General features: G+C 36.4%; 1 protein-coding gene across 1 annotated transcript in view; it reads left to right on the plus strand.

Moving 5' to 3' along the window:
• DCDC1 (doublecortin domain containing 1) overlaps positions 1-27,121 on the plus strand; it is a 383,234-nt gene that overhangs the window by 147,804 nt on the left and 208,309 nt on the right. Inside the window, exon 10 of the mRNA XM_081062445.1 lies at positions 19,947-20,039. Coding sequence (XP_080918571.1) covers positions 19,947-20,039 — 93 coding nt within the window. The remainder of the gene's footprint in view (positions 1-19,946; positions 20,040-27,121) is intronic.

The following is a 27,121-nucleotide window of genomic DNA, read 5'->3' on the forward strand; positions in this document are numbered from 1 at the left end:
GTGCTTATAATCACCTATTAATAAGTTTTTACATCATGAAAACTGCACAAATTTTATGGAACCTAAAGTGACAGTAGAATTAATTGCTGAAGTGTTGGTGTATTAAAGTCGTCAGAAACAAATGAATTAATGGAAGTGAAATTTCATTATTATGTCTGTCAATAACCCCAATTATTGCTTGGGGTTATTACCAAGGCACATAGTAGAAGTGTATCACAGTGAATGGTAGGAAATGCGGGATACAGACTTTTTACACAGGATCATGCCCCCTCTATAGCTAATGCATTGATCTTTTTGGTGGAAGTGGTATCATGAGTACTTTGTGGTTTTAAACCAATATGAACTTCCCCTCCCCCGCAATTCATCCGTCAAGTTGTCTGATATTTCCTATTAAAAGAGAAGAGGAAATTCCTTCCTGACCTTGCAAATGATCATTTTCTTTCTTGAAGCATGAGATTTGATTGCCCTTGCAATCTGGGCTTACACTTATTGCCTGCATGGTGAATAACAGTTCCTTTCTCAGTCATAGTGTTTGACTCTGTGACCTCCTACAGAAATGAATTCCAAACACAGACCATGCATTGGAAAATGGAGATGAGAATCCTTTGATACTAGATGGTGGAAGAATTGAGCTAGGAACATCCTGTTCTGAATTCTTTATAAATGCAAATCTAGCTGGATCAGCGAGAAGATCCCCAAAGAGTTTCAGGAAACATTTACCCTATGAAATTGTACTTAAAAATCCCAGAGTGGAAACCAGTGTAGCTTGTTGTCCCTGTGTGGTTTAGAAGTAGTGGAGAGTGCTGTGCCAGTAAGCTTGGCTGGTGGAAAGCAGCCATTTTGGTGAATTATTAATTCAGACTTGTTTTCAGAGTATGTGGTATTTTGGATGGAACCAGGGCAAAAGTTGACCTTTGCTTTATTAATTCTTTGATAATGAAAATATTTGCATGGTGTTTTGTGGTTTATGATGTGATTTTTTTCTAGGTTAAAGTTATCTCATTTGAATTTCTTAATAGTCCTTGGGGCAGGTAGAATTATCATTATTGATACAGATCCTCAACAATTGTAAAAATGATACTGGGAAGGAATACATAAAATACTCAGGATGTGTGGTATTTTGGAGTAACGAATATTTGCAATTTGTTTGATCATAGGGAACACTAGCTTTGAACCCCAATTCAGTGAAATGTTATTCCCCCCAAAAGAATTTCATTCTTCTCAGTAGTAGACCTGCATTACAAAATATTGTACACAATTACTATTATTATATTTTTAATCTCGTCAATATTGTGAAAATTTGTTTTTCTCTTGTTATTTAAGTTCCTATATTTTATCATTGATTTTGCCTCTTGGTATACAAAGCCATAAGTACTTATTATCTGTCTTTTTACTCAAAATGTTTGTTACTCTCTGGTGCAATAGGGAGCTGTTGCAGGCAGCTTTTGGAGGTGCTAAGCATAGTGGAAGAGCTTTGGATTTTGACAGACAAGGATTCCAATGTTATTCACTGATCCAATCTCTGAGTCTTAGTTTTCTCATCTGTAAAATGGCAATAATGATTCCTTTTCCAATTATTTTGAAGATTAAATAATACATTGTATGCAGTGTTTTGTGGAAGAGGTGACTCTAGCACTCCCCCTGCCTATAGTGCTCCTCTGTCAAACCTGACTCGGTTGCTTCCTGCCCATCTTTGGCCTAGTTACATTTCTAGCTCAGAGAAGCATTTCCGGCTCTAGCCCTGAGTTTAGTTTAGCTCTCCCCAGAATCCCCACACTTTTAAAAATGCTCATCACACTTACTGCTGTTTTTGTTCCATGTCTGTCTGCCTTATAATATTTTAGGCTCCATGAGGGAAATGTCTTGTTAACCACTAGTTCCTAAGACACATAATAAGTAGTCAACAAATATTTTTAAATGATGTTGATGGTGCAAAATGCTGTGCATATGACACACACACGCATACAAAATAGAAGGATTCAAAAGGAGATTTGTTTTTTTCTACAGAAATTTCAAAGTTTATGTGTAGAAATTTGGGTTATGTTTTGGGACAAATAGTTTAAACATACTTTACTCTTCCCCTCTACGATACTTAGGTTTTCTCACTCATTTTTCTTAAAGATAACTGGGAAATGCAAGTAAAGCACTGAGCACAGTGCCTGGCACTTAATAAGCTTTCAACAAATTCTCTCTTATCTAATGATGGATAATGGTATATCAGAATATCGAATATCAAATTAATCAAAATATTTAGGTACTAGATAAAGTTGAGAGGTCAAACATTTTGGAAAGCAACAGGGAATTCATTTTAGAATAAGTAAATTAGTCATTACAGCATCCAAATTCAAGCTACTCTCAACAACAAGACTTAGCTTTTTTCTTTTTCTTTTTTTTATGTGTAGGTGTTGAAATGCAGGACAGTAATAACTTAGACTTCGGATCAAATTCTGAGAACCAAAACTAAATTTAAAAATGTTCTGAGTTTATATGTTAGTTCTAAATGTATAAAATAGGTGTCTATGTGCCTACACTTGTGGTCAGAATGACAACTGGCAGTTGTGGCTCCTGTCCCCTCAGAACTAGAAGCTTAACAACTTGGAAGAAAAAATGCATAATGGAATCCATATTAGGCTTTGCCAGCGGGAAAAGTTTCTTGGTTTTAGAGGTGATGGAGCTGATAATAAAATCCAGCCCCAGGGTTCTCTCTGACAGCCTTTCCTAACCTTGTGATGAAAGTCACACAATTTATTATTTAAAAAAGCCAGATTTGAATGATGAAGATGTCTCCAATAGGTGCAGTAATTATCCTCAGTTATATATATATATATATACACATATATGTATATTTTATATTTATATATAGTTTAATATATATTAATGTATAACATACAATCTATTATATATATAGTACCAAACTTTAGGCCTTTCTGAAATTTCTTTTGAGAGTTCTATATATCCCAGCCACAGATTTCTGGGTCTTCCAACAGTTATATTCAGTTTAAACAGTATTTGTCGAGTATCTATGATGTGCCAAGTACTAGAGATGCAGAGATGAATATAGACTCAGAGTCTACTTGAGAGTTGCTCACAGTGTGATGGAAGAGTTCATGTGTAAGAGACACCAATTCCCTGCCTAAGTGCTGGGATAGCACCCTGCACAATTATTGGAGGAGCTTTGCAGTGGGGATCAAAGGTGGGTTCCTGTGCCTAGGACTGAGAATGAGTCAGAGCAGGCTTCCTGGATGAGGTAAAGCAGAGAAGAGTGTGTGTATGTGTGTGTGCGTGTGTGTGTGTGTGTGTGTGTGTGTGTGATACAACTTAGAGTTATGGCAATCTACTTTTTATCCTTCCCAATTCACAACAGAAACTAGGGTTGGTGACAACATGGTAACTATGGTGGTAAGACCCAGTGGTGGGGGAGGAGGCTCAGAATGTGATGGGGCAAAAAAAAAAAAAAAAAAAAAAGAATGTGATGGGGCATGTAAAGAATGGATCTTGAAATTGTCTCCCAACTTCAGGGTGTAGGGACATTGATGAGTAGAACATGAGAATTATAAGGAATAGCATAAGGGCACGTCAGAGTAGTGGAAGGAGATGGGACATGAGGCAGGTGAGGAATAAGCAGCCAGATAATGATGCCACAATAAGGAGCTTGGTTTTTATCCCGTAGACAGTGGGGAATCTCGGAAGGTTTTTGAGTGCACAGTGATATGATCAGATTTTTGCCTTAAATTAGAGCTTAAAAATGGGCTAACTCCTAAGTGTCCACACGTATGGTTTTGCCTGTTGAAGATTTAAAAAGTTTTTGACCCAGTATTAAGAAAATAACCAAAATTTAGGTCTGTATCTCCACATGGCAACAATATTCTGGAGGTAAATAGCAGCTGACCCTTCGGATGTGGCATGGGCCGTCTCTCTCAGTGTTCACACGTTAAAGCTCATGGGAGGACTTTTGTCCCAATTTTGGTCGCTCAAGAACAAATCAGTGTATTCACAGTTATGCTGTTCTGTGATTAGTTAGGACTCAGCCAGTTGCCCCATAGTGGCGGGGTTTGTCATGATTGTTATGTCTCAGCCAGGACCAAATGTAATGGGAGAAAGATCGGTAACCTCAAGGATGGCCACGGGTGTAGAGTGGAGAATTTGGGCCCATCCTGGTATAGTGGAAAGATAGTAAACAAGTAATGATTTGAAATGCGTGAGCTGATGTGCTAGAGTTATAAATAGGGTGCTCTGGCAACACAAAAAGGATGACAAACTGCTTTAGGAAAAACAGCCTGAAGAGGGGTTAGAGAAAACTTTTTTAAGCAAAGAAATTGGGGAAGAGAATTTTCCCCAAATAGTCGTAGAGTTCACTTGTTAACTCAGCGTAATTATTTCACTCTCAGATGTACTCTGTATAGAGCAATAATGTGGTGGAGACTTCTAGTCTTCCAACAGAATCATTCTCTTTCCCTCCATCCCCCAAACACAACTATACTGTCTCCTAGCCTGACTTGCAGTTGGTGGTGGCCATATGCCTAAGTTCTCTTCAGTGGAATAGGAGCAAAATTCCTAATAGCAGAAGAACTGAGGAAGTATGAAAATTAAAAGACCATGCACTTCTTTCCCTATCCCAAACTTCTCGCGTCCCAAATTTAGCTTGCATTTTCATTAGAGGAGAGCTTTAAATGAAGCGTGACACTTAAATTTTGAATCAGGTTGGATGAAAATTTAATACCTGTAAGTACTAGGTAGTTATAGCTCTACTTAGGATGGTTTTAAAGAGACATTTGAAGTCATTGCCATGCAAAAAAAATAAAATGCCAAAAAATATGGCAATGATGCCATTTCTGTAAATATAAATTAGATTTTACATGTATTTCTATTTCTATATGTGTGTATAGGGAGAGGTCTAAACTATTAAATATAGAACTGTTAATAGTACTTTCAAGTGATTATTAATTGTTGTATTAATTGTATTAGAATGCATTAATAGTTATTTTCAGAGTGGAAAAATAGCATTGGGTGTTAATTTTGATGATTTCAGAGATGAAGTGAAAGTTAGGTAAGGAATTATTACCTAAGTGACTTTATTATGTTTAATGAATGATTGCTGACAGTGATCTTAATCCAGTTTCTTATTTGCACAAATTTCAAAACTAAATTCTACTAGAATAAAGTCTCAGCATGCAATTTATTTTGTTATTAATGTCATCAAAAATCAATTCATATTAATACAATTTGATTTTTAACTCTGGGCTTTCAGAATCATATGGTTTAATAAGAAAGAGATATTTGGCAATTTGTCTGTCCCACCTAGTTTTTTTCCTCCATTTTTAATCCTATTTTCTGATGTATCCAAGACATAATTAAAAATCATGGGCCCTGGAGTCAGACATGCCTGGATTTGAATCCCAGTTCTTCAATTTTCTTTGCTTTGTGTTCATGAGCAAGTTATTTAAGCTCTTTATGCATCATTTCCGTATCTCTTTTAAGGACTGAATGCTACATGCACCTGTAGTACCCTAAACAGTGTGACAAAGTAGACAATGAGAGTCCCACCCTTATCTCTACCTAGTCTTTGCTCTCATCTCAGTTCACTTTTAAGACGCAATATAGTTTAATGCAGTTATTAAATAAGAATTCATAAAGCTACCATTGTTCTCCGTTAATTTACACTACCCATTCTCTCAAAAACTTCAGTAGGCTGTTAGCAATTTTAAAAGCAAAGGTGACAATAGTATTTCATCTTTTTTGGCCTCTTTTTGTAAATGTTGTTATCTTTTGAATAAAGATGGAGATAAATTGAGAGAAAAGACAATTATGTTTGGGCAGATGTGGATGTAGAGCAGACTTTTAAAAATGAGTAGTAAATCACAGATATTGGTGAGTAACAAGAAGCAATATTAAAAAGACTTTTTTAAATTATGAGATTCATGCAGGTATATGTGTTAATTTTGTAAAATATTTAGTTTATAGAGATATTAGTTTTATCATTTCTTCTTTTACCCCAAAATTTCTTTGTCATTAATTTTTAGATGTATTATAGAACATTTGTTTCAAGGTCCAAACAAATTACATGTGAGAATTATAGATTAATATGAGGGAGGCAGAGTAGGTAGGGTTGAGCTTTGTCGACGATGTGCAGAGTTGTGCTTCTTGTGTTTGGGTACTGGGCACATTTGTGCTCACTTTCAAATAAACTCTTAGGGGACCATCTTCAACTCAGTTTGAGAATCTTGGATCTCTTGACACATTTCTAGAAGTACATCTGGCTGGACACTCCTGAGGCGCTCTCATGGTTATTTACAATATCTTTTAGACATGAAAGGCTCTTAGGAGCCGTGCTATAAAGAAACCCATTTAAGGTGGTTTAACCTAGTGTTTAAGAAAATTATTTGACCACAGAATTCCCATCACCTAATACCCAGCATGTAGTTTAGGAGACAGTTATCTAATGAAAAATAAAATCACTTGGAGACTGAGGATTCTCATCCATCATTAATCCACCACCAGTATTTGTTGTTGAATGTTTGCTGCCTTCCTGTTATAGTTGGATCCATGGGGATATAACAGCATTCTAAGACATGGTCCTTTTTATCAGGGACAAACACCAGGAAAACAATGAGGAAAATTCTGACTGCTGAATTGCAATTCTCAATGGACTGTTAGCCCTCTAAAGGTCCGGAGGCATCTAATTGATATTTATGTCTCCAAAACCAGTATAGTGCATTGTTTGTATCAGCATTGGCAATAGTAAAGATACTAGATAAAAGAATGAAGGAAAGGAGAAGAGAGCGGCACTATCTATAGTATATGACAATAGATTTTGGCTCAGATACGAGGTCTGACAATTAAGTTCGCAAACTTGTTGCAACGATGTTGCTAACCTTTTTTGATATTAGAGGGATTATTCATTATGAATTTGAAGCAATGGACAAGCAGTAACCAAGTTTACTATTTGAAGTGCTGAAAAGGCTGCATGAAAAAGTTAGACGACCTTAACTTTTCGCCAACGATTCATGGCTCTTGCATCACGACAATGCATCAGCTCACACGGCACTGTGTGTGAAGGAGTTTTTAGACAGTAAACAAATAGCTGTATTGGAGCACCCTCCCCACTCACCTGATCTGGCCCCCAATGTCTTCTTTCTTTACCCCAAAATTTTGAATATTGAAAGGAAGACATTTTGATGACATTCAGGACATCAAGGGTAATAGGATGACAGCTCTGATGGCAATTCCAGAAAAAGAGTTCCAACATTGCTTTGAAGGGAGGACTAGGTGTTGTCATTGGTGCAGAGCTTCCCAAGGGGAATACTTGGAAGGTGACCGTAGTGATATTCAGCAATGAGGTATGCAGCACTTTTTCTAGGATAGGTTCGCGAACTTAATTGTCCAACCTCGTATGTCTATGGGAAAAGGACAAAGCCAGAGTGGGCTTCACAGATGAGGTTGAACCAAAGCTGGGCCACACAGGATTAATAGGAACAGTTTTTCTATCACTGCAGGAAATAATAATTGGAAAAATGCTTATTGGAGATGTAGGGTCCCTTACACCCAGCTTAACACACATTCAGAAATTGTTCTATAAGGATAGGGACCTATCTGGCTTGTCTTTTCTGGGCCCTAAAATCCTAACTACTGTTCTCAAGGAGTTCTCTGATTTACACAGCTGCTTTAGTGGGTGAGAGTAATGAAATGTTCTAGAGTGGGAAATGGTGCAAGACTGCGCTAACTCAAGTGGTGAGGTAAGCAGACACAATACAGAGGCAGCCTGTCACAAATGCTTCTCAGCTGCACTCTCAAAGTTTTTGAAGAATCCATAAAATAGTTTTTTTTAATTTCTTTAATTGGCCTCAATTTGGTAGGTGCCAACTTACCATTCTCCCTGAAAAATGTTCTGTCTGTTATATTTCTCTCCTTTCTTATAAATCCTTTTTTTGCCTTTTTTCCTTCATAACAGACCCCTTCACATATGTGTACACAATCAACAGACCCCTTCACATATGTGTACACAATCTGTGTGCAAAGAAGTAAATGACTCAGTTATTTTCTGACACTGATATTCCTTTCATCCTGAGCTCTTGCCCGCTGGATCCCAGAGGAAAAATACTTGTCCCATTCAGTTTAAAGCTTAGTCTGATCTGATCATTTAAATAGTTATTTTAGGTCATTCTGTCTCTCATGTAGGCTGTCCCGTGCCCTGTTGGTTTCCTTCAGGTAGTACATAGAAGGAGGGATTGTGTGGCTTTCATTTCATCCTCAATTGGGGGAAGGGGCCCCTGGCCTCACGCCGGCCCATTGGAATGTGTGTGTTGGCATGCAGCTGCTGGCCAATGAAAGGACATCCCTTGTTCACCTGGTTGCTGGATGCTCTCTGGCCTGCACTGTGTGACTTGTAGCCCACTCATTTGGCTCAGGCACTTTTTCTGGTGGTGCTTCTTTCATGATCCAACCTGAACTTGAATTCTTCTGGTGTTAGAGATCCCCCTCCAATGTCTGTTTGAGACACCCATTTGGCCTTGGCTTCCATGGTCTATGGTGCTGCTCTCACTATAAAGCCATGTTGTCCTCACTATGCCAATAGCCTTTGGCAAACTTCTTAGCCTACTGCTCAGCTGCTTCCATGTCCTAAGATACAAAGAAACCAGGGGTTTGGGAAAGCTAAACCTTAGGCCTCTCTCTGCCTGGCCATACCATGCCATCTTGTCAATGTGGCTGTGTGCTCTGTTGCTTCAGGACAACTTCCTCCGTGGGTCCATATTGAAGGGAAGGGAGCAGCAGACCCCTCTGCTCAAGGACATTTCCCACTTACCTGACTCTTGTCTCCCTCCCCAAGCCACACCATATAGAAGCAGAACTTAGGACTCTTCTGGCTATTTTGCTTTCCTGCCTCCCTCTATCAGACTTCTATATTTCGTCTAGGACAGAAGCGGGGTAAGCTGTTATTTTATTTCTACGTTGTATCTTCCATATTCCTGATGCCAGCAAAGGCAGTCAGAATCATTACTCCTAGTTTATAAAGGGAAATTTATGGGCCAAGTCTTCCAAGTTTAGCTGTGTATATGCCAACTGAGAGGAGCAAGGGTTTTTTTGAGAGGCAGAATCTCAAGCCAACAGTCTTGTTTGCAAAGATATTGTTTTGTTGCACCATTTTATGATACATGTCAGAAACAATATTATTGTGACAATAATCCTAGGGATGTCTGGGATAGTTTAGGCAGTACTTAGGTCAAAAGAAAAGCATGGTGATAATTTTTAAACCATTGCTGCTGTTATATTACCCATTATAATACCTGAAGGCCTTCTTTAAATTTGGCATATTATTAAGACATTTTGTGTTGGATACCTTGAGTTACAAGGAATAGAGTGGCTCAATCAGATCTCCTAAAGTACTGGGACATATACTGTGAGGATATACATGATATATGTGTTAGGGTTTATTGCAATCAATGAAATCTGTCTCAGGCTAACTTAGGGAAAAATATAATTTAATGGGATGGCAGGTGGTAGTACATGGAATTTAAGGAAAGACCAAAGAAAGGGGTTGTAGAAAGAACTATAGCAGCTCCAAACATCTGGATCTAAGGGACATTCTCTTCAGGCTGCTGTTAATGGGGCAGTTTCCCCTCAACTGTTTATGTCTCCGTGTGGTTCCTCTCATGACTCTATCTCTGAAGAGAGAGGCTGCTTGGCGTGGGGGGTCAGGGTCCCACCCCTTGGCTAGCGTAGTATAGTCTCTCCAAAACTACATGAGATAGTAGAAGAAATGGACTAGAGAGTAGTTTGAGAGGGCAAACTGAGTTAGGTTTAGTGTATGTGGCATTCCCAGTTGTGACAGAATGTTTAAGCAGGAAGTTTATAATCTGGCTACTAAGTCAGGACTCAGTGCCACTTTCCTCACGGAATGTATGAGGGCTAAAATTTCTTTATGATTACTTCTTTCATTTTTAAAAAACACAGAAATGAAAGGAGATTTTTGAAGCAGTTTCTTTAATTAAATGTTAAATAAGTTGAAGGTGAAGTATTATGGAGAATTCTTTATTATGTCCTTTTAGACAAACTATTTAAAAATGCTGCCGTTTTAGTTTTTTTTTCTTTTTCAAAACATTTTTATTGAGGTAAATTGATATACAACAAACTGCACATATTTAAAGTGTACAGTTTAATAAGTCTTTTTAAAAGATTATTATTAAAAATATAGCTAACATGTAATATTATATTAGTTTCAGGTGTACACTATAGTTACTCAACATTTATATACCTCAAGACGTGATCACCATGATAAGTCCAGCAACCATCTGACACCGTACTTTGCTACCACAATATTATTGACTATATTCCCAATGCTGTACATTACATCCCTATGACTTAGTTTTTTTATACCTGAAAATTTGGACCTCTTATTTCCCTTCCTTTTCCCCCCACTTTTAAATTTGTCAATTACAGTTGATTCAATATAATTTTATATTAATTTCAGGTGTACAGCATAGTGGTTAGACATTTATATAATTTAAGAAGTGATCCCCCGACTAGTGTAGTGCCCATTTAGCACTATACATATGTGTAGTTATTATCATGTCATTCACTGTATTCTATTCCCTATGCTGTACTTTGCATCCCCATGACTATTTTGTAACTACCAATTTGTACTTTTTAATCCCTTCACCTTTTTCACCCTGCTCCTCAAACCCCTCCCGTCTATCACCCCAACAAATCCAGTACCCACCTGGCACCATACATAGTTCTTACAGTATTATTGACTATATTCCTTGTGCTGTACCCTACATCCCCATAACTACATGTAACAACCAATTTGTACTTTTTAACCCATTCCCCTTTTTGCACCCTTAGTCCCAACCCTGCTCCCATCTGGCAACCATCAAAATGTTTTCTATATCTATGAGTTTATTTCTGTTTTATTTGTTTATTTTGTTTGTTTATACATATAAGTGATATCACATTCTATCTGTCTTTCTCTGCCTGATATACTCCACTTAGCATAATACATATTGTCCGGGTCCATCCATGCACCACCGATGGCAAGAACGCATTCCCTTCCATGGCCCAGTAATATTCCATTGTGTATATTTACCACCTACTATTTATCCATTCATCCATCGATGGACACTGAGGCTGCCTCCACATCTTGGCCATTGTAAACAACGCTGCAATGAACATATGGATGCGCACATCCCCTCAACGTATCATTTTGAGTTTCTTCTGATAAATACCCTGAAGTGGGATCACTGGGTCCTTCATTGTCTCTTCTTCAGGCCTTTGTTTTAAAATCTATTTTGTCTGGTGTAGTTTGTTTGCTACACCAGCTTTTATTTATTTATTTATTTATTTATATTTATGTATTTATTTATTTATTTTCATTTCCATTTTCATGAAATATCTTTTTCCATCCCTTTACTTTCTGTTTGTGCGTGTCTTTCAATCTGAAGTGAATCTCTTGTAGGCAGCGTATGTAAGGATCTTGCTTATTGGAGCATTTAATCCATTTATGTTGAAAGTAATTGTTGATCGATATGTAGCTATTGCCATTTTATTACTCATAATTTTGATTTTTTTTTTCCCCATCTTGAAGTCTCTCTAAGGTTCCTTGTAATACTGGTTTGGTGGTGATGAACTCCTTTAGCTTTTTCTTATCTGGGAAGCTCTTTATCTGTCCTTCAATTTTAATTCACAGCCTTGCTGGGTACAGCAATTTTGACTGTAGGTCCTTGCTTGTCATCACATTGAATATTTCTTGCCAATCCTTTCTTTCCTATAAAGTTTTTGTTGAGAAATCAGCTGACAATCTTATGGGAGCTCCCTTATAAGTTACTAATTGCCTTTCTCTTGATGCTTTTAGGATTCTCTCTTTGTCTTTAATCTTTGCCATTTTAATTATAATGTGTCTAGGTGTAGGCCTGTTTGGGTTCATCTTGTTTGAGACTCTCTGCACTTCCTGGACTTGTATATCTATTTCCTTCACTAGGTTAGGAAAGTTTCAGTCATTATTTGTTCAAATAGGTTCTCAATCCCTTGCTTTCTCTCTTCTCCTTCTGGTATCCCTATGATGCAATATTGATATTGTCTTAGAGGTCTATTAAACTCTCCTCAGTTTTTTGGATTCTTTTTTTCTTTCTGCTGTTCCGATTGGGTATTTTTTGCTACCTTGTCTTTCAAACCACTGATTTGATGCTCTGCTTCATCCAGTCTGCTGATGATTCCTTCTAGTGCATTCTTCATTTCAGTTATTATATTCGTCACTTCTGACTGGCTCTTTGTTATGGTTTCTGTGTCCCTTTTTATGCTTGCTATCTCTTTGTTGAAGTTGTCACTAAGTTCCTTGAGTATATTTATAACCATTGTTTTGAACTCTGTTTCTAGTAGGTTTCTTGCCTCCATTTCATTTAGTTCTTTTCCTGGACTTTTCTCCTGTCTTTTTCATTTGGGTCACATTTCCTTGTTTCATCCTGTTGGTTGCCTCTCTGTGTTAGTTTCTCTGTATTAGGTGGACATGGTATGTCTTCCAGTCTTGGCTGGATGGTCATGTAGTAGGTGTCCTGTGGGGCCCAGTGGCACAGTCTCCCTTGTCACCTGATTTGGGTGCTCCAGGAATGTCCCTTGTGTGGGTTGTGTGTGCCCTCCTGTTATAGTTGAGCTTTAATTGATCTTGGCATGTGAGTGGGTGGGATTGACCATTGACCTTTAGGCTGACTGGCTGTGGGGTTTGTCCACATCCATAGCTTATGAACTGCTGTGTGGGAGGCTTACAGCCTGAGTGGGATTTGTCTCAGCAGGCTCTGGTGCCTGTTGAGACTGCCCTTTTTGTGTACCACTTGTGGGGCTAATTGGCCAGTGCTCAGTTATGGTCTGAAGCCAACCTGTTGTTTCTGGGACCTCTTGGGAGCAGTTCCAGTGCAGGGCTAGGTAAGCCACTGCTTATGACTGGCCAGGGGCCACCTAGTAGGAGCTACAAAGCGATCCTCAGTTGTTCACTGCCTGTGCTGTACTTGGAGGTGTGTGGGAGAGACCACTCTGTGAACCTAGGATGGCTGTCACGACTACTGGGCCTGTGGTAGCTTCGCCAAAAACCAGGACACCCCAAGGCTTGCTGCCACCTGCCTGCTCCCTTATGGTTCAGCCACTGATAACTCCTGATGCGGTATGGCGAATTGGGTGAAGCAGGACCTCAGGGAGTCACTAGAGTGAGAAGAATTGTGGTCACCAGATTAATGTAAATTCTGGTTTGGTGTCAGTGCTGAGCTTGGAGCAATTCAGCAAAAGTCTAAGAGCACACTGAGGCCAGTTGCTGCCCACTTGGGGCCTGCCAGACTCCGATAAATTTTCAAGAAAGAATGCAATGTGTGCAGCTCTGGCTGCTCGTGGAGAAAGTGCCTCTGGCATTGGGGGAATTGGGTTGGGTGGGATTCCAGTGAGTCAGGAGGGTGGAGCAGCAGAACTTACCAGGTCTATCAGATTCAGATTTGGTTAGAGGGGACCCACCTGCCAGCTGTTGAAAGGTGGACTTCTCACCGGGAAAATGCAGTAAGTCCTCCACTTCTCCCCCTGATGCCAGACACTTCAGTCTGCCGCCATGTATGTCTCCGAGGCCCCCCAAGTTACCATCCCTCTGCTGGAACCCAGGGTGAGTGCCTATGAGCAAGTCAATCTGGGCGCAGGCTATTTAAAAGGACATCTGGATTTCCCACAGCCTTCCTGCCTACTTGAATGGTCAAAATCCCCTCTGTTTTTCAAAGCCAGATGTTGTGGGAGCTCCTCTTTTCGGCACTAGTACTCTGGACTGGGGAGCCTGTTGTGGGGGCGGGGGGGCTAAGTTCCCCCTCTCTCCTCTGGGGGGAACTAAGGCAGCTGAGATATCCCTTCTGACTCTCAACCACCACACAGAGGTGTGGGGCTCATTCTGCATCTCCACCCTTCCTATCAGTCTCTACTTGGCTTCTTTATATTTTTAGTTATAGGACTTCTGTTCACTAGACTTCAGATGGTTCTCTGGATTGCTTGTTCTATAATTTAGTTGTAATTTTAATATGTTCATGAAAGAATGCAGGCACAGTATTTGTCTATTCCACCTCTTGGATCTCTCCCCAAATGTTAATGTTTTAAAATGATTGTGATATTTTTGTTTTCTGGTTTTCAAATATTATGAACATTTATAAATTCTTTCTTAAAACAACTGTCTTCAAGAAGCTACAGTTTGTGGTAAAAGTAGCTTTCTTCAAAGAACTAGCAAGGATGGGAGAGGAGTCTCTGGCTTTGGAAGGCCTGTGTGAACCATCACTGTTACCCAATGTCTCAGAACTAATTTGTGGCAGAGCGAGAATTCACAGCCAGTTTTGAATTAAGGATTCTGCCTCTTCCCAAGTGTAGAAGTGGCCATCTTACATTTTATTATGGAAAGAATTTAAGTGAAATAACCTGGTTGGAAGTGGGGGTCTAGGTCAGGATTTACTTACGAATCTCTAAGACTAGAAATGTGTTAATCTTTCCATAGCTTGAACGGATGGGAATGGGCCAAGGCAAAGCTAAGAACTAAATCTTCAATTATACCCTCATTATAGGACTGGAATTTTGCATATTACTCCCAGCTTATATTTAAATTCATAAATAGATTAGCTATGGGGTCACACTAACCAGCTAGTCCTTGTTCTCTACTATGAGACATTCTTTCCTGTCACACCATTGCCTTGGGCAGACTCAGTGGATCAGCTCACTATGCTTTTTCTCTCTGCTTATCCTTCAAGGTAAAGTTTGTCTTCTCTGTTTCCTTTTCCAGAGCCATGTCAAACCACTTTACTTCTAAATACTAACTGTATTTAGAACAAAATTTAATCATGTAATTAATTATTAATTAGTGACATTAATTAATATTTATTAATCATATTGCCCCATATGACCACTTCTCCTTTTCCTAGCTTGATACTGTCCATCTTTTATGCCTTTCCATCTCTAACCACTCCATCTCAAAATGATATTTTTGTCCTTTATACTTGTAGACTGTATTGTTTTTATGTCCACTTGACAATTAATTGTGATCTACCTCATGCCATATATTGTTTGTGACTTTCTGTTGTTTTTTTATATTCTCCTCAATCATATTGCTCTGTGCTATTAAACCTATTTATACCTAGAAAAATGGTCTAGTACAGTTGTTGCCCATGGAAGCATGTTATATTATTTAATGCTGTGGTTTTCTAAATTGTTAAGGGAAATGGGATCAGTTGGATTCAGTTCTAAGTTCCCAACTCTCTCCATGCCTGCAACTCCAACTTTATCTAATTAAAAGCTAAGCCATGCTTTCTAAACTATTACATTGATTTGTACACCTGAAACTAAAAAAAAAAAAAAAAAATCTAAGCTGTGGTTTAAAGATTTCATAGAACAACCCCCCTTCCACACACACACATACACACACACGCACACACATGAGGACCATTTATTAAACAGATCCACATGTATTTTTTAGTTGCCCAACCGAATTATAATTCTTGAGCCCTGGTCTAGTGTCTTTTCACAGTCCCTTCTTTGATTCTGAAAAAATATTCAGTTTTTAATAAATTTTAAGATAAAATAAATAAGAGTATTATAATATTTATATCTTATGAACTTCAGGTTCAGTTCAGTTCTAAAGGATATTTAAATTAATTTTTAAGTCAAAAATAGTTCATATTTCTTTAATATATAACAAGTGTTGAGCACATAAAATCATTCCTTAAACAAATTCACACACACACACACACACACACACACACACACACACACACACACTTTGCAAACCGTATTTGAGAGTCCCAGGAATCACCCTTACTATTTATGGCAGGAATAGATATCATTGATTTGACATGTTGACCTGTTCACCAGTTTGATTTTATGCATTTGAACTTTTCAAACCATTGCCTATATTTTTGGTTTCATCTTTGTTGACAGGTGGGGAACCAAAAATATCAGCCTGATCCAATTTAAAATGGTACAAACTTATATTATCATTTAATTCCTTCACCAAATATTTGTGTGTGTGTGTGTGTGTGTGTGTGTGTGTGTTTGTGTGTGTGTGTGGCTACTCCTTATCAGTTCCGTTAATGCAATTCCACACACAAGTTATTTAGGTTGACAAAATTCAGAGTTTTTCCTGGACATCCATGATACCAAATAGTGGCTTCCCCCACGCTCCTCACAGCCACCTCCTGTTCCCATACATAAATGGCAGCCAGCAATGGCTGGAAACAAAGGACTCTCCAGCCTCTGAATACAGTGACATTCATTCTGAGAGAAGCAGGGGCAGCTTTTTGAAAGCCGACTTCTTCAGCTGGACAATAACACACAATGAGTTATTGACTTGTTTATATACGGAGCTCTTTTCAGTAACTAACTCTGACTCCCACAGTCTGGACAAATGATTGATTTCGTGGTTAGAAAAAGAGAAAGCTCTTGCGCTAAACTCTGTAGTGCAAACTACTTCTTGCCCATTTGTTTCCTAACTGAATAGGACCTTATTAAAATGCACTTTCCAAAAAAATACCTGCAGCTGGCCTTTATAATCGTGTTTTGTATGTATAAATAAGTAATTTGTCCCAGTCTTTTGTATATTAATAGACCATTGGGAAACTTGTCAATATATATGAAGGCTGATTGTCCTGTTGTTTATGCCAACCTGTATTGCCTATATTGATCCTCATGTAAAATATGGATCACATAATATATTAATAAATCACTATTTACTGGTCAAAAACTTAGATTTCTGCTAGAAAAATAAATTCAATTTTCTTGTTGGGTTATATTGATTTATTAAGGACTTTATACACACCACACATCATATACTTCACATTTGAATCATTAGCTATTCTTCTGAATACAGAGAAAAGTACACGCAGAACTACGCTTCAGAAGATTGAGAGTCTAGTTGGTCTACCAGTCTCTTCCTTCTTTGGCTACTACTTAGATGGAATGTCAATATGAATTAGGTAGGCAGAACACACCAGCTTGTTTGATTGCTGTACCTTTTCTGAAGATATTAATGATTGGACTCTAGAGTTTATATTCTCTCCTATAAAGTAGATTTTACTTTCTCTTACTGTATGTTAAAGTGTTTATACAGTTAGCCTTTAAACAGCCTGTGTCTTTCTCTGTCTGACTTGTTTCACTTAGGATAATGCCCTCAAGGTTCATCCTTTTTGTTTGTTTTTGATTTTTAATTTGAAGTTAATTTGAAGTTTCCACCCTGAGGACAGGACACTGTGGATATCACTCATTCGTAGCGTTGCCAGGAGTCAGAGCCAACTGAATGGCACTTAGCACACACAACCTCTTTATGCATGAAAAATTAGCTGCAGAAATTTCCAACTCACTGACAAAAGAAAATTTTCATATATTTGAGATAAGAACAGCAAACCAAAAGTATCTAGTTTTGTCTTGATGAAGAAACAGGATGCTCTCCTCCAAAGTGGCAGGAGAGAAAAATCCGACTTGTGTCGTGGGATTTGAGGGAGAGATGCTGTTAGCACTGCATGTTGTTAATACCTCAGGGTGAAAATGCACTCTCTGAATTTGACTTTCTACTTCCAATAATTTCCCCCAAATAATTGTATTAAACATCTCTCTTTTGGAATGGCTGGTGTTTGCAGAAAAGGCCTCATGTGTGTATCCTTATATTTTGTTAACCATTGAATTTCCAGGATCTTACTGGATCTCTGTTGGGTACTATGCATATGATGCTTTTCAGTAATGTTGATATGTTTTTCCCTCAGTTTATGTAGATTAGTATAGTACTTCTTTAGAAGTTCGGTATTATAATGAAGGGGATTTTTCCAACTGTGACGCTTTCAAAGGTAAAGAATTCCCACCTTTTAAAGAGTTACTTAGATGGAGTTCTAAATGTCATGGCCCTAGGAGACTTTGTTAAAATCTGACTTTACGGTGGCATCAAAGAGTTTCATAGCTCTTTCATAGCTCATTTGCCTCCCTTCAGATAAAGTCTGCTGTGAATGTTTTTGCATTTGGAAATTAAGTTTGTAAAGAATAGATGTCACTCTCCAATGTACTCATCTCCTCCTGAGATGAGAATTGCCTAATAAAAAAATAACCATGGAGACTTGGCATAGTATGTTGTACACAGTTTACAGATAGCCTTCCATGTGTGGAAGTTGAGTTTGATGTTTGACTTTTTATAACATTATATTTTTTGTATTACTTTAGCACAGGAAAAAAAATATTCCTTGGGGAGAATGATCCTAAAAATAGTCTTACATAATATTTACCCCCAGTTTTATTGAAATATAATTGACATACAGCACTGTGCAATTTTTAGGTGCATAGCATAGTGACTTGACTTTCAAATATTGTGAAATAACTACAATAAATTTAGTTAACATCCATCATCTCATATAGATACACACACACAAAAATGAACACCCCAATGTTTTTTTTTCCTTGTGATGAGAATTCTTAGTTTCTACTCTCTTGAAACTTTCAAACATACCATATAACATTGTTAACTATAGTCATCATGTTGTATATTACATGATTTTTTTTAAAAAATTGTTTTCAGTAGTTTTAAATTTAGGACAAGGATAAGCAAACATTGCTTGCTGTCCATATTCAGCCTGCCACTTGTTTGTTTTTTAAGTTTTATTGAGGCATAGCCACACTCATTCATTTATGTATTGTCTATTTCATGCTACAAGATCAGAGCTGAGTAATTGCAACAGAGACTGTATGCTGCCACCTCACCCCCAACCGTACCCCACACACCAAGGCTAAAATATTTACTATCAGGACTTTTATAGAAATATTTGTCAACTCCTTATGTAGGTTGGTCATCAGAATCACCTAAAGATTTCTGGGCCTCTCTCCTCTACCAAAACAAAATCTCTGATATAGTGAGCTATGTCACATATCAGTGGATGAAGATTTCACAGGTTTGATACCATTCACATAGCATATATGTATAGTCAGATTGAGGAGGCCATATTGTTGACCTCACCCTGCCATGTTATTCCACGTTTCAGAGTGGGTCTTCAGACAGACTATGGATTAAAGACATAATTTGTGAGGTATACAGTTGAGAGAGCCTATTTAAAACAATGAAAACACTAACAAAACAAAGCAAAAAACATGGTCATTATCCATTGCTTGAGAACTGTTAAAGATTCCAGTTCAGAGGGTTCGGTATCAGGCTTTCTTTCTAGTAATGCCAGTTTGTTGAGTGACTGTTATTGTATGAGTTTAGTTTTTTTTGTTGTTGTTGAAAATAGCATTTTGTTTCTATGAGGACTATTTATAAAAAATACAGAGTGGGCCACATTCGCCTTTGTATAACAAGGGTTAGCGGCAGTAATAGAAGATCTTTATCTGGCTTTGTAGATGGAGCGGGTCAGAGGTAACTGTTCAGCTATTTAAGAAACATTATCCTTTGTTGTGAAATATTGTAAACCATTTTAGACCATACTGGCATGTTTCAGTTGACATTTGCTATTGGTTTATGCCCTTGAATCCTTTTTTTTTTCTGCCCTTGAATTCTTATCCTGACATAACAGCAGCCAATTTATTACCAGTTGGCAATAAAAGACTTTAATAGCAAATATCAGCCTAATTAAAAAAAATAACTGCTATGCTCATTTTGATAAAAGGCATTTAATTGGTATTACTCATCAGTGTCAAATGTTTGCAATTAAGGACTCCCTCCCAAGTCATATTTTAATAAATTTAAAAACAGCAAAAGTGTAAGTGAAAAATTCAGTATTAAATGTTTCAAATATAACAATGAACTTTCAACTTATTGAATCTCAATGCAGTTCATTTTTACATAAGTGTGTGCCAAATTAATTTGAAATTACCTTCTATGAGTATATAAATTAATTGTTTGGATAAATGTTGCTATTAGGTGTCAATATATGCCTATTTTATCTACCTACATATTTATCTATCTAATCTAATTATTTATTTTCTAGTTGAACCTGGCTATGGATGAACAGAAGGAGAAAATTACTGAAAAAGCCATTCTTTCAATGACAGCAAAGGAACGCCATAAGGCACAAGAAGAAGTAAGGAACTTACTTTTAAAACTATATTATAAAACCACAATGAATACTAATTTTAAAATTAAGACATTTTTCACTTGGGTCTGGTAGTGAACAAACTATAGCTACATGATTACAATATAATGGAAAAAAATTTGGTCAAAACTTAAAATCATGTTATTGATGTAGACAGCTTGGGACATAATTATATGCTTGAAAGAATAAATCATAATTTTCTGAAGAATACGATACTTTTTCATAAATTTCCTAATTTAGGCAATTATTACATGCAACTTGAATCTGAACATTATAAAACATGCTAACACAGTAAAAATATTAAAATTTAGTTGAACTTAAATAAATACTAAATCTTGTTTTTATTTTCTGACTTTCTAGGAATAGAATTATTTTTCTGAATTCTAGAAATGCTAACAATGTTATCCCTTATCTAGGAAAAAATGTAGTTTACAATGTCAACCCTAAGTGAGCTAATCATAAGATTCTGTAGGAAATATTGTAATGAAGAACTATTAAAGCAAGCCTTCTTCTCTCCAAAGCTCATGTTGTGAAGTTGACAGCATATTCCATAAATGAAATTTTAATACAAAATTGGTGCTAGACAAAAGGGGGAAATGATTTTCATGTAGTTTCCTGAATGCAAGAGCATTTAATCTTTCTGAGAAAAGATATGAATTTGCTAATTTCCATGTACCACTGTCAGTAAATAAAATCTACAAGCAACTTAAATGTTAAGATAGTGTGAAAAGTTAACACTTAAACTTTCATGTAATTCTCTTTTGACATTTTAGCGAATCAATCTATCCAAATTTGGGGGTTTTAATATTTTCGTATTTGATTACATCTCCTTTACTATGTATTTTACAATAGATGAACAGGTAAAATGCATCACATTTTCCTGAGTGAATTCAAGTCTTACATCAGGGACTCCATTAATATTTGGCACTTATGTGTGTCCAGTATGAAGACTGTATTGTAAACATTGATTGGCAATCTCAGTAGAAATTATTTCATAAGAAAAATTCAACTTGAATAATTACTAAGATGTAACAAATAACAGTTGTATAGCTTTAAGTTAATATTTCTGACTCATTCCACTTAATGTTAATAAATTAAAAGAGTTCGTTGATAATTATAAATTTTAAAAACATTGCCCTTTATTCACTTGAATTTTTAAAAATCACAGTTGGAAAGTTTTATTACATTTTTACAGTAAGTTTAAAATGAATCTATTATGTATCTTGATATGGTAAGCTCTAGAAAATGCAAATATCTCTAATTAGTATAATTTAAATTATATCTATAACATAAATTATTATTAGAGATGAAATAGAAAATAATAGAAGAATGAACAGATTAAGTATTTTATGTCTTTTAAATATTGTAACTGATTTGCTCTTTGATATTTTATGCAAAATTACAATTTCAATGAAACTGGAAGCTTGAAGTGGCCCAGGAAAATAATCATACTAAATACATGTATATCATCTTTAATGCTACCTTGTTAGGAACACAGGAAGTTAAAATGATCTTTTCTTGAAAATCCAACAGTATTTATGCATATTTGGTATTTCTTCTTTATTATTATGTCTATTTAGTACCTATATATTTCTGTGTCCTTCCTGCACAGTGCCTTATCAGGTTACATGTTTGTTTGTCAGCTATGGCTCCAAATGCCTTTTGTTTGCTTCAAAAATCAAATGTACAGTAAAGGGAATATGTATTGTGTGTGTGTGTGTGTGTGTGTGTGTGTGTGTTAACCTCTAAATATATTCCATACACCATGAGAATAATTTCTATGTCATTACTTTGAAGGTGATTGTATTAATCTTGATGTATAATTTCTAGTGTTTTGGTTAGAAAAAGTGAGTGACATCAAGTTTTGGTCCTAATTCATACACAGAGATGTGAAGTTGTGATGGTAAAGAGAAAACATTGGGGAGGGGGGATTATTTCAATATTTATTTTTGCCCATGGTTTACTTTTTTTACAATAAAAATACTATATTTTCAGATGTTATAAAACCCAAACTAAACATTGTAAAATCTGAGATTTTGTTTTAGATTTCTGCTGCCTATAGTTTTATCTTAAAATCTGGTTTCTTTCATGTAATTTTCCACATGAGATCTGGTAATAATAATAATCTATGCATCATAAGGCCAGTTTGAGATGATGACACCTGTTAAACTCCATCGAGCTTTTTGGAAATGGTCTACTGCAAATCTGCATGTACCTTATTCTTGTTAGTTTAAAAGTGTGTTATTCCAGGTTGTCTGCAAAGTAAATACCAAGAGGGGAATAAAATGTGTATGAATTTTATTAGAAGAAATGCCTACAAGAGAAAATAGGGAGATTTCTGCTGGGTGTGAAGCTGGGAGATATGAAATGTACACTTGAACACGAATGAAAGAAAGAGGAAAGGAAGGCTGGGTGGAAGCTCCAGGACTGGTGCGCAGTCTAAGGAAGGCTTAGCAAAACTGGTGGTGTATCCTTGAACCGAAATTGTTTATCAGAGGAGTCCTGAGACTCCCTGGGATGGACCTGCCTTAGTATCCTCAGCCATTGGTGCCAACCTGATGATGGACTTCAGAGCACAGTAGCTGGGACCCTTGGTCAATTATGTACCTGTCGTTAGAGGTCTGTGAGATCCATTCTTATTGCTGCCTCAGAAGGTATAATGACATCATCCTTGTTGCCATCAGCGTAGTCCTATAAAGGCATTTAAAAATGTCTGTTTTCAATCACCTATTCCCCCATGATTGAATGGGGATGTTAGACTCTTGAATAGCCCTACAGGCAGCACATAGGGATCTCTGACTGGAAACAAGACAGATCTCCTTCCGAAATATTCTCTGTCTCAGAAGGGGGTCTAGGAAACTTTTAAAAAGTTGGGAGTAGTTGAAGGAGTAGGAGTAGGAGGTGGTACAAACTTCAGGTTTCCTCGTAGCTAACCTGGAGCTTCGAAAATAGAGAGATGCTTAACTTTACTCACAGGTCCCCATGTCTTTTCTAGTCTTCATTCATCCGGTCTGGGTTATGTTCTCTTCTTCTCCTGAAAAACACCCTGCCCTTGGGCCTGAAACAAATAAGAGCATTTAGGAAGTTTAAAATGCCCATTTTCATCCTCATGCCCCCTTTCTGGTTCTTCTTAATTATGCTGTAAATTGGGCAGTTTCTTGGTCTCCAGTTTAAGCACTGACGTGGCTTTGAGACCATCCTATACATGACACACCAAGATGACATGCCCAGCACAGAGGCTGCTGCCCTGTGTGCTGATTCAAGTGATGATTCTGTGCAGAGTGCTCTGGTGTTCTCCTTACTAACATAGCTGGACTCAAGGCCACAGAGAATTCAGGCTGACAGCTGAATTTACCACTAGAAAAGCCAGGAGCTCCTCAAAGAGTCATTCATCATAGCCAAAGGACAGTATTCAGAATGTACAAGTGCAATATGTATACATTTTAGAATGATTATAAGCAGAATATTTATGCTGATTCTAAGTCATCTTGAGATTTATAATTAAATTCAAGGGTCACATGAATGTATCATAAAATATGATCAAACTGCCCTACGTGTGATGTAAAAACCGATGTGCATATTTGTAGACAGGTGTGCATTTGCATTCTTTCAGAAGTTTGGTCTGTTTCCTCCTCAGAACACTCAACTTTTTTTTGTTACCTTCTGCTCATTTGTCACTCTCCCAAATTCTGTACAAGTGTCACTTCCGTGCAGCATTTCCACGGAGAATGAAGAGTAGAATGTGTAGGCTTTCCGCCGCACAATGAGATGGTGCATTTTTTCAACATATGCATACGTAAGCCTTCTTTTGTGAATGGGACTGATAGGGTCAGATAATGTTTAAAGGGAAAGGCTTTATGTCTCTCAGGCCTCTATGTTTCCACATGGATGCCCCCACACACACATAGATTGAATTATGAACAGAGCCATTAATGCTGGGATCACAAAAGGTCAAGTTTTGTCTTCTTTTACCCCATTCACATTGCCTTTGTTGAGAGAGAGAGAAAAAAAAGGATTTGCAGAAAGAAAAGATTCATGATTAAGAATTTTAAAGAACATTTTCCCCCTTTTAGCAACATCTGTGATTTGAAAAAAAAATCATATTATGTAAATTAATTCAGGAGTATTGTATTACCTACGCGATTTTGGTATATGAGTTATTTCATGTATGGGGTTATTTTTAAGGGTAACATGTTATCATAATAAGCGAGAACAAAATGTAGCACTTTCAGGATAAAAGACCTTATGAGTATGTAAAATAACAAAGTTTTAGTAAAATTGGATGGAACTTTATGAAAATGTCAGTGGCAGGATTGATTTTTTATATATATTTTCTTCTGTGTTTAAGATATGTTAATTTTTGCTAGAACACCTTATTTGTTACTTTTATTTTTTTTAAGAGGTGATAATTGGTATAATTATGTTTCACATACATTAACAAATAAGTCATGAAGCCAATGAAAATAGGAAAATTGATAGAGAAATGTTTTGAAGCAACAAAGAATCATAGGAAATGAAACTTTTAAGGCTTTAACCAATAGTCCTTTAGAATGCAAATGACATCATCAATTGTATGGTTGGTTGATTTCTGATGTCACATGAAATCCCCTATCAGTGAAAGGCTATAGATTGTGACAGTAAAACCAGTCATGTATAAAAATGTTCTCAAATCAAAGCCTGAAATTCTTCCTTTTTTTCCCTTTGTTTGGTGCCTTGCTATAGCACAAGGTGTAGTACATAAAATCAAAGACAGCAGTATTATTGACCAGCAAAATGCATTGCCTGACACCTAGTATGTTTTAAAGACTACATAAAATTATATCTTCTTGAATCATAGGTTCAGAGAGGATCAGTGCTTTCCAAAAGTTGAATCTTTCCATTTAAGGTCTTTGATTCTTGGATTTTGATTTTTCAAATAACTGTAAGAGCAAGTCAGCTGGCCTGTTTTGCTCTCTAGTTTTGGAATGGTAAATATTATTGTCCATCATTTTTGAGGGTAGTACTTGCTAGATGGTTGTATGAAGAAGATGAGGCTGAGGACATTGACTAATATTAGATCATCTATCATGTCCACATTTTAAATGTTATAACTTTCTGAAAAGTTTAACAGTACTGTGGAAAGCACAGAAATTTGTTCCAGAAGGTAAGAAAAGATCTTGAACCCTGAATATAAAGCTAAGGAATCTGGGGAAGCAACTGGAGGGTTTGATATGCTATTGGAGTAGATTAATCAGTTGAGGTGGCAGGATGGGTTAGAACGGGAAAGACCATGGACAAGGAGACCCTCAGTAGATATTTTGATCATTCAAGTATGGGATAGGGATGAGGAGATGAGGGCTTGGACCAGAGTATTGTTTATAAGCAAGGAAATGAGGGAGAGGAAGCACATGTATTTAGAAGAAGGATTGGCAAACTAAAGTCTGGGGCCAAATCCAACCCATCACTTGTTTTTCTAAGGTTTTATTTGAATACAGCCATTCCCATTCATTAACATACTACCTGTGCCTACTTTCAAAGTACAGCTGCAGAGTCAAATAGTTCTGATGGAGACTTTATGTCCCATAAAGCTGAAGATATTTATTATCTGGCCCTAACAGAGAAAAAGTTTGTCAATCCTTTATTTAGAAGAAAGGATTGTTTAAAGGGAGTAGATGATTGATCACATAGGGACAAATAAGACAGATATGGGAGACCAAAGAAAAATAGAAATCATTTAAATTAGCTTGTTTATATGTAGATAATGCTTCTAAAGTTCTTGGGAAAAGTTAAATATAGTTCAGGTAATATAAAATATAATATATATGTATATTCTATATATATATATATATATAATCTCAAACTACCTCTACATTGAAGTGAGATAGCAAATCTATGTATCAAATAGCTTCAAATTTTTATCTGCTTCATATGAAACAGGGGTTGGGATAGAAAGATACACACAAAAAAATTTGAAAGCTTAATATGCAGAAAACACTTAAATATGAAAATAATAATAATAAAACATGTACAACGCATCTATTATAGGTTAGACACTGTGCTATTCTTTTATCTTTTAATTTTTAATATAGCAAGGTCAGTATTCTTCATTTATAGATGAAGGTTTTATTACCTGTTCAAAGTCTGTCAGTCAGTAAATAGGAGAACCAAGTTTAACCCAAGATTTCAAAAAGTCCATGCTTTATTCAGAGTCATTCATAACTCTAAATGGGTCTAATTTGATCACTTTAAAGAGCCGTGGATAAAATGAATTTCTGCTTTTCATTTATTTCGGTCATTACCATATATTGACCAGTGTTTATGTAAGAATCCTATATTTAGAGAGAATATAAGTTTATGTAACAGTGAAGACTCAAAGGATGGTAATGATTTTTAATTTGTAAACTATATGGATTAAAACATTAAATTACTATATCTGAATCATTAGCATGTCTTATGAATAATCCATAGGTCAATTTCCTATCTCTCTTAAATAGGCTGATTAGAAATCTAGACTTTTAAAAATAAAAGGTACACATTACTAAGCCTTTGCTGTTGATGGAAAAATTCTATGCATTATTCAGATATGGATATATATTAAAAATATTGTCTAGAATAGAGCATTATCTTTGCAGTATGGATACTTTGGAACATTGTATTTAAGAAATATAGAAAATTATATTTTGGAATATTTGGAAGGAAGATACCCAATTGATTTATCTGAAAGGCCAACAAATGTTGATGGACTTTATATATATATATATATATATATATATATATATATATATATATGTGTGTGTGTGTGTGTGTGTGTGTGTGTATATGTATTATATATATGTATATATAAATTTGATTATGAAATTTATATGTGTGTATATATGTGTAATTTTCATTAAACACACATATATAAAAAATTAAAATATAATATACAGATGGTAAAATAAAATATTCTAAAAAGGAAGGTACAGATAATAAAATTATATGTTGCTGGTACATTTATTGGATTATTTAAAGTAATAGGGAGGTTTTATTCTGTTAAGCAGTTAAAAGTCTTTTGCAAACTTGTCAGATGAATGTTTCTTTTCATTCCCAGA

Source organism: Rhinolophus hipposideros (genome assembly GCF_964194185.1).
Source record: "Rhinolophus hipposideros genome assembly, chromosome: 10".
NCBI classification, from domain to species: Eukaryota; Metazoa; Chordata; class Mammalia; order Chiroptera; family Rhinolophidae; genus Rhinolophus; species Rhinolophus hipposideros.